The sequence below is a fragment of the Corvus brachyrhynchos genome, unplaced genomic scaffold (genome assembly GCF_000691975.1).
Source record: "Corvus brachyrhynchos isolate BGI_N302 unplaced genomic scaffold, ASM69197v1 scaffold26, whole genome shotgun sequence".
NCBI classification, from domain to species: domain Eukaryota; kingdom Metazoa; phylum Chordata; class Aves; order Passeriformes; family Corvidae; genus Corvus; species Corvus brachyrhynchos.
Window position 1 is genome coordinate 10,740,896 of NW_008239324.1, and position 15,595 is coordinate 10,756,490.

The 15,595-nt window shown below is 42.5% G+C and overlaps 1 protein-coding gene across 4 annotated transcripts in view; it reads left to right on the forward strand.

Annotated features, from left to right (window-relative positions):
• Window positions 1-15,595, forward strand: part of ZNF423 (zinc finger protein 423) — a 187,448-nt gene that overhangs the window by 13,920 nt on the left and 157,933 nt on the right. For 2 of the 4 annotated variants that reach the window (XM_017740842.1, XM_008638799.2), the window contains exon 2: window positions 12,984-13,184. In XM_017740842.1, the coding sequence (XP_017596331.1) occupies window positions 13,088-13,184 (97 nt within the window). In that variant the 5' untranslated portion in view covers window positions 12,984-13,087. Of the gene's footprint in view, window positions 1-12,793; window positions 12,879-12,983; window positions 13,185-15,595 lie in introns of those variants that run through there. The other 2 variants (XM_017740839.1, XM_017740840.1) reach the window with 2 other exon arrangements.

The window sequence follows — 15,595 nt, forward strand, 5'->3', positions numbered from 1 at the left end:
CCCCCCTTTTCATTAGAGGGAGCGGCTCATTATGAGCAATATCTGGTGAGGGCTATCATGAGCAGTCCAGAGCTGCCCCTCTCACAGGTGTCCTTCGAGGCCAGGAAGAAGTGGAGGAACTTCCAGCATACCTGGAAGAGCCCAATTAAGGTAATTCATGAGAAATTTGAGAAGCAGAAAGCACTGATGAAAAAAACCCCAAAACCACCACCACTATATTCTGGAGAGACTTTGTTAATTATTTCAAGTATTTCCACTATTTGGATTATTTTCCATCTTAATTTCTTCACCTTTATTACTCATTTGCCAGCAAATATATGAACTTTGGGTTTTATCTGTCCTTTTTATTCTTTTTTGCCATCCATCATCCTATGCTAGATCCAAGGGCTCTGCCAGTTCGTGTTGCTGTGTACACACTCCTGTCTCCTGCTCTGACACGTGGGACCTGCTGAATGAGAGGAGGGGCTGAGGGAGACCAGACTTTAAAGTCATTTTAGCTTTAAGTCTTTTAAATGTCTTTTCACACTTTCTTTACCACATAGGACTAGAAGAAAAAATGCAGGAAGATATTAGGGAAAAAAGTGTTATTGCTGCTAAAAGGATCACCACGTTGGAGGACTAGTGCAGCTCACTGCTTATTCTAGCAATAAATAGCTGAAAACCTCCATCCAGAAATTAGTTATCACAGGGAAAGTGCAAACCTGGGTGCCAGTTTCAGCTGGGTGCAGAAGTGCTCTGCTGAGGGCTCATTCAAAGTGATTAACTTATTTCATTTGGTACTTGATTCATTGTCGTCTGTGATTTTTTATTTTATTTTATTTCTAATAATGTTGAAGCCAATGAATTCCTTATTACACAGTGTCACGTTTCAGCCGATCCTAAATTAATAAATGAGCAGCAGCAGAATAGCATGCAGCACAATTCTAACAGCATGAGCTGCACAGAAGTATATTTTACTTAGCTCCAATTTAAATACTCTGCTTTGCTCGATTTAATTATGTGAAATTACTGAATTAATGGCTTTGTCAAGTGAAACGTGTAGGACTTCAGAGTTTGGTATTAAGGAAAGAAATTAGAAAGGAAATCTGAGGTACATTAATTTTTGTATGTGGGCTTGTTTTAAACACAAACTGAAATTTAACTGAGCCCACAGCCCAAAAATCACATAGCTTTAAGCCCAGGGAAGAGAGAATGAGCAGGAACTGGCAGGAAACTTCCTGAGTCATCCCTTGTTGTCTTGTGGTGATCTCCTGGGTGTATCTGCTGGGCAGGTTCGGTGTGTGTTTGTGCAGCAGGGGCTGGCCAGGGGCATGTGGGAGGGAAGGCTCTGCAAAATCCAATGGTTCTCTAATAACTTGACCACCTGTTAAATGCCCTTTCCTGTGCTGCATACTATGGTTTTCTTATATCTTTTCTGGTTGAGAATCTTGTTATAACAGTTGCTTTTTTTCACGTTCATTAACTGAATTCTTTTGCTGTGGTTTGAATCCCTGCACCAAGACACAGTGCCCAGCCTGGTGCTTGGTTGTGCAGAGATGCACAACGAGACCTGAGGGTAACATTTCTGAAAGCTTGCAAGCCCTGCTCCTCGGAAGCCATTTGGACATGTAGGTGCCTAACTCTCATTAATTTCCAATTTCATGGTTTTTTACTACAGTCTGTTGCCACTTGTGAGTATTAGGCCCTTAAATCACTTGGGTTACCTACAGCTGTCCCTCCCAGCCATAGCTGGAGCAGTGTAAAGGTCCTGTTTTCCCAGTTTCTGCTCGCTGTGCTGGCAGTGTCCAGCATGGAAGGCTCCCCTTGAGCAGCCGTGTGAGCCTCTGCCAGCAGTAACTGGTCGCAGAGAGACTCGAGCATGGGCTTGGGAAAACGTGGCTTTTCCCTCAGGTGCATTTGTAACACCTTTTTTTCCAGAGTAAGCCATATCTGTAGAGAGAAAGCCAGTGAGGTTTCTTTCCTCCAAAGATGATGCAGGGTATTTGATCAGGCAAAAAAACCCACAACTAAGTTGTGGTCCAGGTTCAACCCTCTGTACCCTGGATAAAAACAGGAGTTTTACCCGAGAAGCTAACTCCACAAACCCTGCCCCACAGAAGCCTCTCAAGTCTTTAATCACAGTTTTGAAGACTTCCAGGCACAGTTGTAGCAGAAGTGGGTTCCTTCTGTGCTCGTTCAGCTGCACATTTGTCATTCCCAGTGGAAAATGGTCCAGGCAGGTTCTGAGCAAACCAAGACCCATGAGAAGGTCAGTGAAATAATTATTGCTTTCTCTAATTTGCCTATGTGTATTTTTCTTCCTACCCCAATATGTTTTTTGCTCTTGTTCCATTTTTTCCCTCTGTATTGATTCCACCCCTTGCTTCCTGACAGTTTGCAAAGGGCTCTCTTACCCTCTCAGTCCTAACATTGTGGGGTTTTTATAGGTATAAAAGGAGGAATGTAAATGCTACCTGTAAGATCCTAGTGGTTTGTGTTGTGAAAGGCATTCCTTTTCAGCATAACTTTTAAACAAATCTGTATTTCAAGCATGGGAAAAGAGCATTTTGAATGGAAATATATTCAGGGACCTAAGAGGGTGTTTTATATGGAGGCCTTGCTCTGCTTACATCTTGTTCCTGTGTGTGTACACTGAGGGCTGTACACTGAGGGCTGTACACTCACATACCCTGTTCTCCAGGACCAGAACTTCCATGCAGGTAGGACAATTCAAAGTCCTGGACCTTATGTAGGAACAATAAAGGAATCTGCATTTTGGATTAGGCAAAGGGGTTTCAGATATCAAAATACATAGTGGCATTTATCACTTATGGTAAATTACATCATCTGTGATTTTTTTCTCTCTTTGAAAATCAACAGGTTTATTTTAATAAAGAGTTCCAGCAGCTGCTATTTTGAGCAGAACCAGTCAATACCTTATTTTTGCATTTGATATGCAGCTGCAATAACAAGCCACATGTGAATTTTATTAAGCCTTCTGAATTTTCTGTCTGTTCAGGGAGCTATAGATTTAAGTTTTGCAGATATCTGGCTTTACCTTGAAGTAAAAAAGTGCCCAAACAATCAAAAAGCCACAAAAAGAAAAAACAAAAAAAAGAAAATCGTTCACACCATTTCCTCAAAGAAAGGAAAGGGTTTGTCATGCCTATAGATTAAAATGTGATTAAGAAGTCCCGTGTTAGCTGTGAGTGGAATTCCATAGAACTGCTGGAAACAGAATACTTTTCTTCAACAGAGACTTTAAAAACAATAAGTTGAGTTTTATTAAAATATTCATATGCTTAAAGTGCCATTTTTCTTCTCAAAAAGTTACATGTATTTATTAGAGTATGATGGTCAATATTATTTAGCAGTTGTGTGTAACAAAGTGAAAAGCACATTTTTATGAAGTGCACTGCTCTTTGAACTTAATACTTGCTGCATCCTAATTTCCTTGTGCATATAAATGAACTTTATATCTAAAATGCATGCATCTAAAATGGATTTTAGATCTGGTTTGATTTGAACCTCATTATTGGAACTGAAGGTGGGAGTTGCTCCCATTCAGATGCACCATAGGAATCTGGAGGTGGACAGCAGCATCTTTTTTCAGAGGCAGATAATCTGTTGCATGGCAATCACACCTCTTGAGTAAGTGGATAGAGTCTGCTGCAGATGACTGTGGAGCAGTTTGGGTGCAAGAACATTTCCTGATTTGGATGCCCCAGAGATGTACAAAGCACATCTACTGGCTTTTGAGCCTGTCCTTTCCAAGGAGGAGGCCCCAGTATAAAAGAGGGGTGCTGCTCTCCTCGGAGCCCTGTGGGGGGACAGTGTCTGTGCCCTGGCCCCGGGAGGGCAGCCAGGGGGTGACCGTGGTCAGTAACTGGCAAGCGTCCCACAGTTGGGTGCTGTTCCAACCAAACACGTTGGCACGCTCTGGACTGCTCCGTTCTCTGCCTTTTGTTGGGTTCCCTAAAATTCACTTACAATGCTTTTTGTGTCGGAAAAGTGTTTACATCCCATATTTATCCCGTTAAACTGGCTGCCAAACACTGAAGAGCTGATAAACACTATGTGCTGTTAACACTATAAAGTACAATCCCACTGCTGCTTGCATGCAAATAAATAATAATAACTCAGCTCTTTGTCCGCTTTTTCATGTGTAAGTGCATTTGTCACATAGCATAGTAACATCTAAATCATTTTAGTAAAAGCACTAGAAAGGCTGAAACATTACCTGCAGCTACGATTAAGAGGAAATTTTACTGTTTGGTGGTGTTTATATGATTTCCTTATTTGATTTTTTTAAAAAACACTTTTAAAATGGTGTGATGGTTAATCACTGTTGCTGGGTTTCACTTTTTAAAAATTTTTTACTGAGTTATTTCATCTTCCTAAGGACTGAGGGATTGGCCTGTAGGCTAAAAGTTACTGTGAAATACTCATTAAATCTTTTCTTGCAGCCATTACAGACACAGATATCTTTTTAATGTGCTTGGTCAGTTTTGAGGTCACTATTTTTGTTACTACTCATAAATCAGTAGCAAGTATTTTTAGTGTCATCAGTGAAAGGTTAATAGAAGGCCATAATTTTCAGACATACCTCTTTCGATTAGCTGCTCAGAAATTTCCTTAAAAAGGGGGTGTAAATTGTTCTACACCGAAAACTGGAGACTTTGTCTGAGTCCAATTTGTGCATAAATTGGAATTGTCTTTCTAATAGACTCTTTGGAAGGTGTGGGGTTGCCTTCAAGGTAATGATTTAAACATAAACTGACCCTTGATGAGGGAGCTGGAGTTTCAGTTTAATGTGTTTCTGCAGTTTTCCTTTGCCTTCAGTGCCTTCAAATTCCACACAAATAATTCCTTCATAACAAGTGCCTTTTCAGAAGATGTATGCTGCTGACAGTTAATATAAAATTATTGCCCCTGAATGCATTTTTGTAATTACTTCCCAGAGAACTGTCTTTGTGTTAGAAGACATTTCACACTTTAGTAACATAAGTGTTTGGGGAGAGCATGAGTAATAATTACAGGCAGTCTTTCAGTGAAAATAAACCTAAAAATTATAAAAAAAGCTAATGTTAAAGTTGGTTAGAGACAGTGAGGAATTTATTCATCACATTATGCCTGTCTGTATATTTTCCAAGTTTAATAACCCTTCAGTAACTAAACTTAAAAAAGCCATAAAGAACAGAGAAGCTGCTTTCTAATTTTTAAGCAATAATGAAAAGTGACATGCTACTAGAGACAGAATAAAGAAACTTAATCTGAATGCTCCTGTAGGAAATTTCTGCTATAATGGAAAATGAAATGGCTCAAATGGCTCACAGTTTGATCAATAAAAAAATTAACAGCATTTATTAAAAGGTTTCTCTAGTATGTTGATTAAAGGATACTATGGAAGTCTTGATCCAAGAAAACCAGGGTTGTAGGGTGAGTCTGTGTATGTGAATGTGATGTGCAAGAATCATTGACTGAGCAAAGCCTAATGGGTTTCAGGTTGGATGCTGGATGTAAATAGATGGGTCTAGAGAGCTTGGGGCCAGGACCATCTGTATAAATAGACATTGTTCTGGTAGTTGCTACACACAGCAGCAAGGTTGGATTTGCATGGAGGCAAAGATGGCAGAGTGTTGCTTTCATGGGACAAAACAGGGCAGTTGTGTCTCTATAGCAAAGATAACTCTCTAGAGATGTAGGTGGGCTCAGGTGGAAGCAAGGCGCTGCAAGGCAAGAGGTTTACGTGTGTTACCCATTCTGTGTGTGATACCTGTGACTGCTACAGCAAAGGAAGGTGCCATGAGCTGCCAGTCCTCTGGTGTGGGTTCCTGCCACTTTCCATGCCTTTAAACTCCAGGTAGACACTTGAGGTTTTCTTAAACTGCTGCTAATTTGAGAAAGTCACATCCTGTCTGAAGGAAGATGGACATTTTCCCTGAGAAGTGTTGGTGTACGTAAGCTAAGAGAAGGCTGCTGAGAGGAAGCTGTGGGATGTGCAGGGCTGTCAGCACCAGTTCTGTGAGTGGTACAGGGCTGGCAGAAGCAGGAACAGTGTTGGTGCTGGCAGCAGTTATTCCTGGGGTGCTTGGAACCCCTTTCTCAAAGAGTGTGTGTACCAGCAGATGTAGAAAGAGGTGCTGTACCCTACTAAATTAGTTTTTCTTTGCCAAGTTGAAGAATGCTGAGAACTGTCCATTTACTTAGAAATTAATATAATTTAATACGTACTGGAGTGTAATAAGGCTCTGTTGTGAAATGTTGTCATGTGTGCTTCCTAAAGTCTCTGACTTTTGTATATTTTATTGTTAGCACTGTTCACACAAAATAGTATTACTGGTATAATCTGTGGTTTATCCCATGGGTTATTATGCAGAGATACGCAGCACTGAGCACTCTCCCTCTTCCTTTGCCTTTCCAAAAGAAGCTCTTGTAGCCACCGTTGCTGCTTGTTGGTGGAGGCTGCTGTCAGAGGCAGACAAATGACAGCTCACAGAGGCTGCAGTGGCCATAGCCCTAGGAGGGCATGAGGAGGTAACAATATGCAATTTTCATGGTTCGAGGGTAGCCTTATCCTACTGTTCTTCATTACAGTACTGCAGTGAGATCAATTTTGTTAAGTTGTAAGTCTTAGGAGGCCAACACCATTAACTACATGCTGGATCAAATAATTTTTTTGGTATTATGATTGTTTTTTTCCCCTTGTTGAGGGAAGGAAAGATCTGATGCATGGATCTCTTCAGCCTGAGAGAAGCACTGCATGGCAACTGAGTGTCAGCAGGATTGTGTGCCTGCACTTTGCTCGCTCTGCCCTGTCACGTAGTCATCCCATGTGATTTACCATTGCATGACTATACTGTGGTGTTTCACGCATTATTCCTTTCTGGCTCTTTGTTTTTCAGCTAGGCACCTTTTTTCTTTACCACATGTGGTTTGACACCATGTGAAAGTAGTGTGTGATAGAGCACCAAACCTGCTTGCCTTTGATGCACATAGTGATGATTTGATGTGTGGAATGAGCTGCCTTTGATACCTGGTCCTGGTCCTGGGTTGCAATCCACGCTTTCTGACCTGGTTTGCTCGGCTGGAGCAGATTTTTGGCAGCTTTGTGTGGGTATGGTTGCAGAGGTTACAGCAGCTCACAGGGGGGCCCTGGCCCATTGAGAGGCAGCACACACACATATCTGTGCTCCAAATGGAAGTGTTTAAAAAAGACAGTTTTTGAAATGTTGAGGAGCTACAGAGTGGGAGTACCCAGCAAAGGCAAGACTTCACCCTATGATGAAGATTTCAGTTTAAGTTTGTTTGTGATTTAATTACTGAAACACTAGTGACTTTTTTGGCATTTGTTCATTCTTTGATCACAAGTACAGAGAACTTTGGACTCTCTTTCTGTGTTACAGTGCTAAAGACAACACTAAAATGTAACAAACCACATAAAAGTAGAAACCTCCCCCACACTGATTTGGCATTTGACACTGAGCAAAACATTCACTAACGAATGTTTAGATTAGGCTTTTCCTTTAAGTCATTTGTCTCTTTTGTTCTCACTTCCTAATTATGGATGAAATTTCCTTTCCTTTTGTCTTGCTGGGGTAGCCCTGTGGCCGCAGAGCAGGAAGGCTGCACCCCTGGGTGGGCACCTCTGGGCTCTGCCAAGCCCCAGGAGGTGTCAGTTGTTTGCCAGCACCCATTACTCCTCCAGCAATAAGCTTTTATTTCTTCAGTACCATGTACTTTTATCACTTGTCCTGCATCTCAGGAAAACTTCTAGAAAAAACCATAGTCCTTTGTGAGACCTTTGTTTGTTTTTGTTTGGGCTAAGGTAGGGAGTGAAGAGGTGCTTCTTTTCTGCTCTTTGTTTTATGTTTTGCCCTCCAGCTGTCAGACCTGGGCAGTGCATGTGCACGTGTGTGTAGATGTTTATGTGGTGCTTTGCAGAGTATAACTTTGCAGCCTTAGCTCTGTGTGACAAAGTTGCTGGGATGGAAAGTGCTGCCTAGCACTGCATCAGTGGGTCCCTGCTGAAAAGAAGCAACTCTTCATGGAAGCCCCATACTTGGACCTATTTAAAGACAGGCATGACCCTGCACTAAATAGCATGTTCCTAAGAGCAGTCCTAGATTTAAAATAAATCCCAGGTTCAAAAAGTCCACAGGCTTAAAAAAAACTTAAAGAAAAGTCCCAGAAAATTTACTGGCACAAAGATAGGCTTGCTGGCTGTGTATTGTGTTGATAAAATAATAAATTTAAACTGTCCATAAGTGATGCCACAGAGAAAAAATAAGCTGAGGTTGGTTTCTTTTCCATTTTTCTGGCTCATGTATTGCAAGGTGTTACCCATTTCCAAGTGTTTCAGTGGAAATTGTAGGTAGGCATCAGCATCTTTTCCAGTGTGGCTCTGGCCTTGCTTTGCTTTCAGTCCTGCCCCACTAACCAAAATCCCCAAAGCAGTTTGCTGTGACTCCTGTGACTGGGTTGTCACTGTGGTCCTGGGCTGAGGCTGTGCCATGCTGAGCTCCAAGCACAGTCCCAGTCTGGCGGCAGGGCCATATATCCCAGGCTGACTGAAGCAAGTTGGAAATCTGCTCTTGACTTCAGCGAGGCCCAAGCTGAACATGGTACATGTAATCCATTTTCAAATATTTGGCTTTAGGAGTGCATTGTTCCTGTAACAGAGCTGTTCTGAATGCAGCTCAGAAGGCATTTCACTGACTGCAACTTTCAAACTGGGCCTTTGGGAATTCACTTTTTCAGCTTTGCCAAGTTTGCCACATTCCTTGGACCACCAGGTCAGGCAGGAAAACTCCCAGTTCTTGCTATGTCTCCTTTGAAATAGTAACTTTCTAGAGCATAAGCTGGCTTGTATAGAAAAACCAAGAGTCATAAACAACATTAACTTTAGTGACAATTAGAATAACATATTCCTGACTGTTGGCCAGATTGTTTAGGTCATAGGGTAAAATATTCTTCTTGTGTAAAGCCCTGCAGGCCTTCTACTGTTCTATGGGGGGAAAAAGGTGGGGGGGGGCAAAAAAAAAGGAAAGAAAAACAAAAAAAGCCCCCCCTGCCCTGTTTCCTGACATTGCTGGTAGTGAGGTGCACTTTTAAGACTGACTTCTCAAATTGTATCTTCTCTTACTTATAAAAGATGATTGTTAGAACCACCATTGGATATGGCAGGGTCATTTAGAAATTACTCCTAACAAGTGTTACGACCTCAATTGATCAGTGTTCATTTATCCTGATTATTTGTCCTGTTGGTGCCAGCAGTTCCCTTCTGCTGGCATTTGCCCACAGCCTTGTGCTGAGCACACCACCCCAGTGTGAGCTGTGTGCCTGTGGCACCGTGCTGCACCTGCAGTGGTGTTCAGTGCACAAATTCCTCCAGGCTGGTAACTGTGCTTATTGCTAATTTTTTACACAATCTTGATAGAAACTACTTACTATCAAATTAAGCTCACTAAAATCCAAGGCTTAAAAATCAAATCTTAAAAATTAGCTGTGTCAGTAAATGCATCTATCTGTGCTTGATGCCACAAGGCAGCCACTGATCTTTAGAGACAACAAAAGGTGCTGTTGGCTCTGGCAACCAAGAAGCCCCTCTGCCTGGTGGTGCACAGACATGTCCCCTCAGAGCCAGGTCCTGTTCCAAAGCCACACCTGCTCCTGGTGCCAGCAGTGTCTTGGCCTCCTGAGGTGACCCAAACCCCTCTGGCAGCATGCTCGCACCCAGGGGCGAGGTGCTCCTGCAGTTCTTGCCAGCAGGAAAATTGTAGGTTAAACTTGTGAACTGCTACAGCAGAGCTCTGCAAAAACGAGTTCCCGAGGAATGCTTGTGGCCTGCTGTCCTCATCAGGGAAACTGAGCTCATTGTGGGAGCAGCTGGGCTGCGTTTGAAGCTTTTCCTTGCTGGCTGGACCACCCATTCCCATCACTGCCCTGGTTGTTTTGCTCCCCTGGGCAAGGAGCAAGTGTCTCCCCAGGGCCACCCGCACCCCCACATACCCTGCTGGCAGCCTGTGGTCAAAAGAGTAGAAACAAAGGTCAAAAACCCAAGAAACACCACAGATTTTTCTCAGCAGTGTTTGATATTCACAAGGCAAGCACCAAGTGTGCCGCTCTCAGCAGAGGAATCTGAAGACCGTGTTGTTTGAAGGACAGTAACACTGAGGTGTGGCAGATGTGTACAATTCCTTCAACTTGCCAAAACCAGAAAAAAATCCCATTGTAAAGCAGTGTTGTATTTGCTAAATAATTCTGCAAGCTTCACTCTTGTGTTTTTTGACATACAACTCTGTCAAGCAGCAACACTTTTGAGAAGTTGCCTAGAGGATCAGATTTCCCATTCAACAGGGAATTAAAAAATGTTTCTGGAATTTTGCTTTGCAGTCAGAATCTATTTTCTTATCTCACATTGTACAATTTATTTTTCCTAAAGCAGTGTGCTAAATTATTTGTTATTGTTGGACTCAATTGAGCAGCTTTATCCCTGGTGTAGTCACGAAGTATTGGAGTAAAACCAAGGATGAATTTGTCACAGTGTAGTCACCAGATCAGCTGGTCTTTAGGTTAACTCTCAAAAGAATTTCTGCTAAAAATATTAGTGAAGGTCCCTTAAAGCTCCCCAAAGTTGCCTAAAAGCTTTCTTCTTCAGGTTGTGGCAAAGTCGGTTCAGATGTGCTTCTCTGGGGCCTTTGTCAGCAGGCGGCATGGACGCAGGTGCCAATTCTTTAGGTTACATTTATACAGTTGGACTCTTTTTATAGGTTTCTGTCATAAAACTGCAGAGTTGACATTCTGATTTATTAACTATCAAGTCTGCAGGACATACAGGCTTTAAAAAAGATTGAATGAGCTAAAATGTTTGTGATTGCAGTCTGGAATGAGACACTGTATAAAGGTGTGCCAAGTAAATATTACAAAATGCAAGTGATAATTTGAATATGTACATTAAATGATGTGTGAAATAAAGCAAAGCTAGCATAGCTCTAAATGTGACTTATTATTTGGTGAAATAGTAATATAAGAGAACCAGAATTGTGGGTTTTTTTCATTACAAGACATTTTTATTTAAGGAGGAGTCTATAAAATATGAGGTTCAGCTAGTGGCATTTTATTGAATAAACATAGTACGGATGATGACTTACAATATAGAGTGCTTAGTAAGTGATACGTTTTATAACTAAATCCTTAAATTCATTACTGCTGTGTAAGTGGCATATCTGATTTGTTAAGATGAATATTATATCTTGCCCTTAATGGAAATTTTGTAGTAGAAAGGTATGTATAATTTAGCAGTAAAAGAATCTGAAAATGTGCAGATCAGTTAACTGCTAAGAGGGATGCTGTGACACACCACGAGCAGGCACTGATTTTTAATATTTCCATTGCAATTGGAAGGGTACGTCATGTTATGAGTGCTCCATGGAAAGCTGCAGAGTGTTTTACACCAGTTGATTTATGTTACCATGCGCAGAGCAGAAGATGGTATGAAATGTGCTCTGGCTGGATAGTGGTAGCACAGCTCTACTAATGTGTGTGTCTGAATTGCAGTGCTTGTGATAACCAGTTTTCATCTTTAATAAATTTTATTTTCAGCTTTGCTTTGTGTTCTCAGCATTGCTTGTCCTTAATCTTTTTGGCGCCAATCTAATTTTAGAAACAATTCATCTCTCTGTTTGCTGGTCTTTCCTTAATGGCTTAAAACCCAAATGCATCCCAAACCAACAAGGTGGCATCTCCCTCTTACCTGGCTGAGTGCAGCTCCTGGGCTTTTTGGGGTCATCCAGTGCGTGAGGATCTCTTCTGCTGGAAGTCTGTGGTTCTGTTTCACTTTCTGAATGACTTCCCAAGCGTTCCCATCATACCAACAGGGTGTATTAAGAGTGTGAGTGCTGGCGGAGGCAAGTGAAATAGTGCAGGTGTAGCACCTGGGGCTGTATCACCTGTGTTGGGGAACCTCTGTGCAGAAGAGATAGAGGCAGCTCTGTTTCAGCCGGTGACCAAAGTCTGCTCAGCATCGCTAGTGTGCCTAATGGATGCTTTCCCTGCTGAGAGGGCAGCAGGGACTTAGAAGGGAATTTTCAGCTCTGGTACCTCTCCAGAGAACCCAAGTGAGGGTTGTCGCAGTGCTGCATGGACTGGCTTCAGGCACGTCTGTGTCCACTGTGGCCAAGGGGGTGTCCTGGAAGCAGGAGGATGTGGCTGCAAGCTTATCCCTCATGAAGGCCATGGAGGGTGTACTGGGGGGAGTGAGCAGCTGTCCTGCCACCTACCCCATGGTCAACGGAGAGGGAGTTTCTGGAGCTGTCAGAGAGCTCAATCTCCCTGTGCACAAATGCAGATAAAAACTTGGGGGGTTGGCAAAGATGTATGTCCTAGCCCACACTCTGGCCACAGACCAAGATAAAAAAATATCTGAGAGCCCTGAAGGTCAGATGCAATGTGTCTGCTCTCAGCTAGGTCAGCACAATGTCAGGCTCATCTGCCCCACTGAGTGCCTCTCATTAGTTCAGCAAGACCTCTCATGTCCTGGGGTATGTGTGTGCTTTGGGATATTCAACTAGAGTGTTTTTTTCTCTTGTTGTTACTAATATTGGGGCTTGGGGGCGGTGGGAAGAGGAGAGCACTGAGAATTAAAATTCAGCGCATGCCTTTTCTTTGCGGGCTGTAATTAATCTTGCCAATTTTTAAAGCTTTGAGAATCTGGTTAAGTGATAAAACACTAACAACTTTATATGACAGAGTTAGAGGCTCCTGCTACACACCCACCAGAGAAGATTAGGAGAGAGTGTTTGCAGGATTCGCACTAAGCAGCAGAGAATACAGTTGAGAATTGTTGCACCACATGATATAAAAACCACATTAATATAATGAAAGGTGTCGGGAATAATGTGAGAGCGACTGTAATTAAATGTATCTTAATAAGCGCAACATCCTTCTTAAAGCTCTTATTTTTCAGACCTCTCAAACTTAGAGGATGTTCTTGCTGTTGGCAGGTGGCCTGGGAGGAGAGCTGGAGAGCGAAGCGAAGGACAGCCGGGCCCTGGAAGAGAGGAACAGTGTGACGAGCCAGGAAGAGAGAAATGAGGAAGATGAAGACATGGAGGATGAGTCAATTTACACCTGTGATAACTGTCAGCAGGACTTCGATTCACTGGCAGACCTGACTGAACACAGGGCACACAACTGTCCTGGAGGTAATGTTAAACTAGCTGTACAGTTCTGACAGGTGGTTAGCTGGGTAATTGGACATAGCAACAGCTTGAGGCCTCAAGTGAGATTAAAGAATTAATAATGTAATTTTACAGTTAATGTAATTTTATTGTGGTGCCTTGGGTAGCCTTTGTTCACTCCTTTAATAAAATTAAAATAAAAGCAACAGCTTTCCAATTGGAATCTGTCAGTAATTACGTTAGACAAAAATGTTGTGGGGTTTTTTAATGCTAAAAGTTTCAGGCAGGTATTTTTCTCTCTCGCTCCAAATGTGGGAAGATTAAAAAAGTTAAATTACTGAAATGTGCAAAACTCCCAGGAAAAAAGGCCTCTGAACCCCGTAAAAGAACATGATGATTCCTGAGATTAAAATTCATAGTGCGAGTTCTGTAATCCCACCCTAAAAAATACAGCATTCTCCCTAGGTTATTATTACATTGCCTTTTGAATTTTATGGAAGTGAGGATGGCATCAGCCTACGCCGATCTTGATTTTACTTTTTGTAAAGTAAGAACAAGCTCAGAGCACCGGTGTGAACAATTGCAACATACCTTGCTTTTCCAGGGCTGCCTCTGCATGGCCGGCAGTAGCAGCAGGTACTCAGCGGAGCACGCTAAGCCAATTTACAGGGGTAGCAAAAAGCTTTGCAGATTTTACGAAAGATTAAATAAAATCTTAGGAGGGGGAGCACAGAATATGTTCATATGTATTTAAATCAGAGATTCTTATCTTTCACCTTCCCAGAGTTGAATACTCTGCCATCACTTTTCCCTCCACACTAATTTAAATTATTTTTAGGCAGTTGCCGTTATGGCAGACGGGTAGGTCAAGGCTGGCAGAAGGCAGGAGGGTTAGTTTCTCCTCTGGTGCAGCAGTATCCCATCGTCTTTCCCCTGAGTGCATATTCCTACTGGCCACTTAATATGTTTTGTAATTAGTCTATGTTTTCTGCTCTCCTTTTTGGGCATAAGTAAAATGATGCTCAGCAAAGAAAAATACAAGGAGTGGAATACAGCAAGGGAGGGAGGGTCAGGTGGAGGCTTTGGCTTGGTCTGACTCCCACCCCAAGAGCACCCTCCCTTGTCTCACTCTGGCTTGCAGAGGAGAGGACCCCCTGCTTTCATTCCCATCTGCTTGCTGGGAGGAAGGACAGAGGCATGTTGGGGCTTTTCCCCAGCCTGCAGTTGGATAGGGATTGCAGTCCTAAGCCTGCCCCCAGGGCTCCTTCCTCTGCACTCTCATTTAAGCCCTACACAGGCTGCAAACTTGAAAGTGCGTAAAATCGAAAGGCCACCTCTTGCAGGGTAATTTCCCAGCCAGCTGGCAGCCACAGCACTGGCCTGAGACTTCTGCACATGGCACTCTGCTGCAGGGGAGTAAGCAAGAGGATGTAACTTCCTATTCAGAAAACCCCATGTTTTTCAAACTGGAAGGCAAAGGGCACAGCCCGTGTGGACACTGGTCATTTTCAAGGGAGGAGCGCCCTGGGCAGCTGCTGCTCCATCGCTGCCTGGTCTCCTCAGTTGTGCTGGGACAGCTGCTCATGGTGCTGGGGGTGAGCCCCCCAAAAGGAGGCTCTTTTTAGCCCAAATGTCTGCTTGGTTCTGGCTCCCTGTGTGGTCCCCAAACAGCTGTAATGGCACAACTGGCAGAGTGGAGCACGCACTGCTGATGGGGACGCCAGAGGAGGAACGTAAGGTTATGACAGGTGACAGCAGTGCTATGAAAAGGAGCAATTTTTTTCCAGAGGCAAATCTGCATTAAAACATAGCAACCTAGAGATTCTATTCATGTAAATTCAGTGTTTTCACACCTCAGGTTTTTTTTACCCTCAGTGTAGTATTCTGTTAGTGAGTCTAAGAAAAATAAATTATATTTTTAGGGATATATCAAAATAATTTGTCAGTATTCCCATTGCTCTTCTTGATTGCAGGTAACATAATTTTGTCTTCTTTTACTGTCTTCACATGTGCTGATGATTTGCAAAGACATTTTGTCCCAAAAAGGCACCATATAACTATCTGCATATACATGAAATAAGTCTCCATGTGAGGACAATCCTTGTTCCAGAACAAGAGTATCTGTTTTCTATTTAGTTTAATTCAGTGTCCTGAAGTGATTTTAAGTAAATAGGAAGATTGCACTCATATATTTTGGAATGAGAATGTTTCCATGAAGACAGTCTGGAATATTGCTTGATATTCACATACCTCATCTTGAGGTAAAAACAACCCTTTCAGATACACCAGTTTGATACATGGTCTGATAACCATGAGGATTTTTGAGGAAAACATGCAAAATGTGTGTCTTTGTCCAGTTCAGCTAAAAAGACTTGCACCACCTGGGTGAAAATCTAAGACCTCCTTAGAAAGTGTGTTATATTTAAATATTTTAC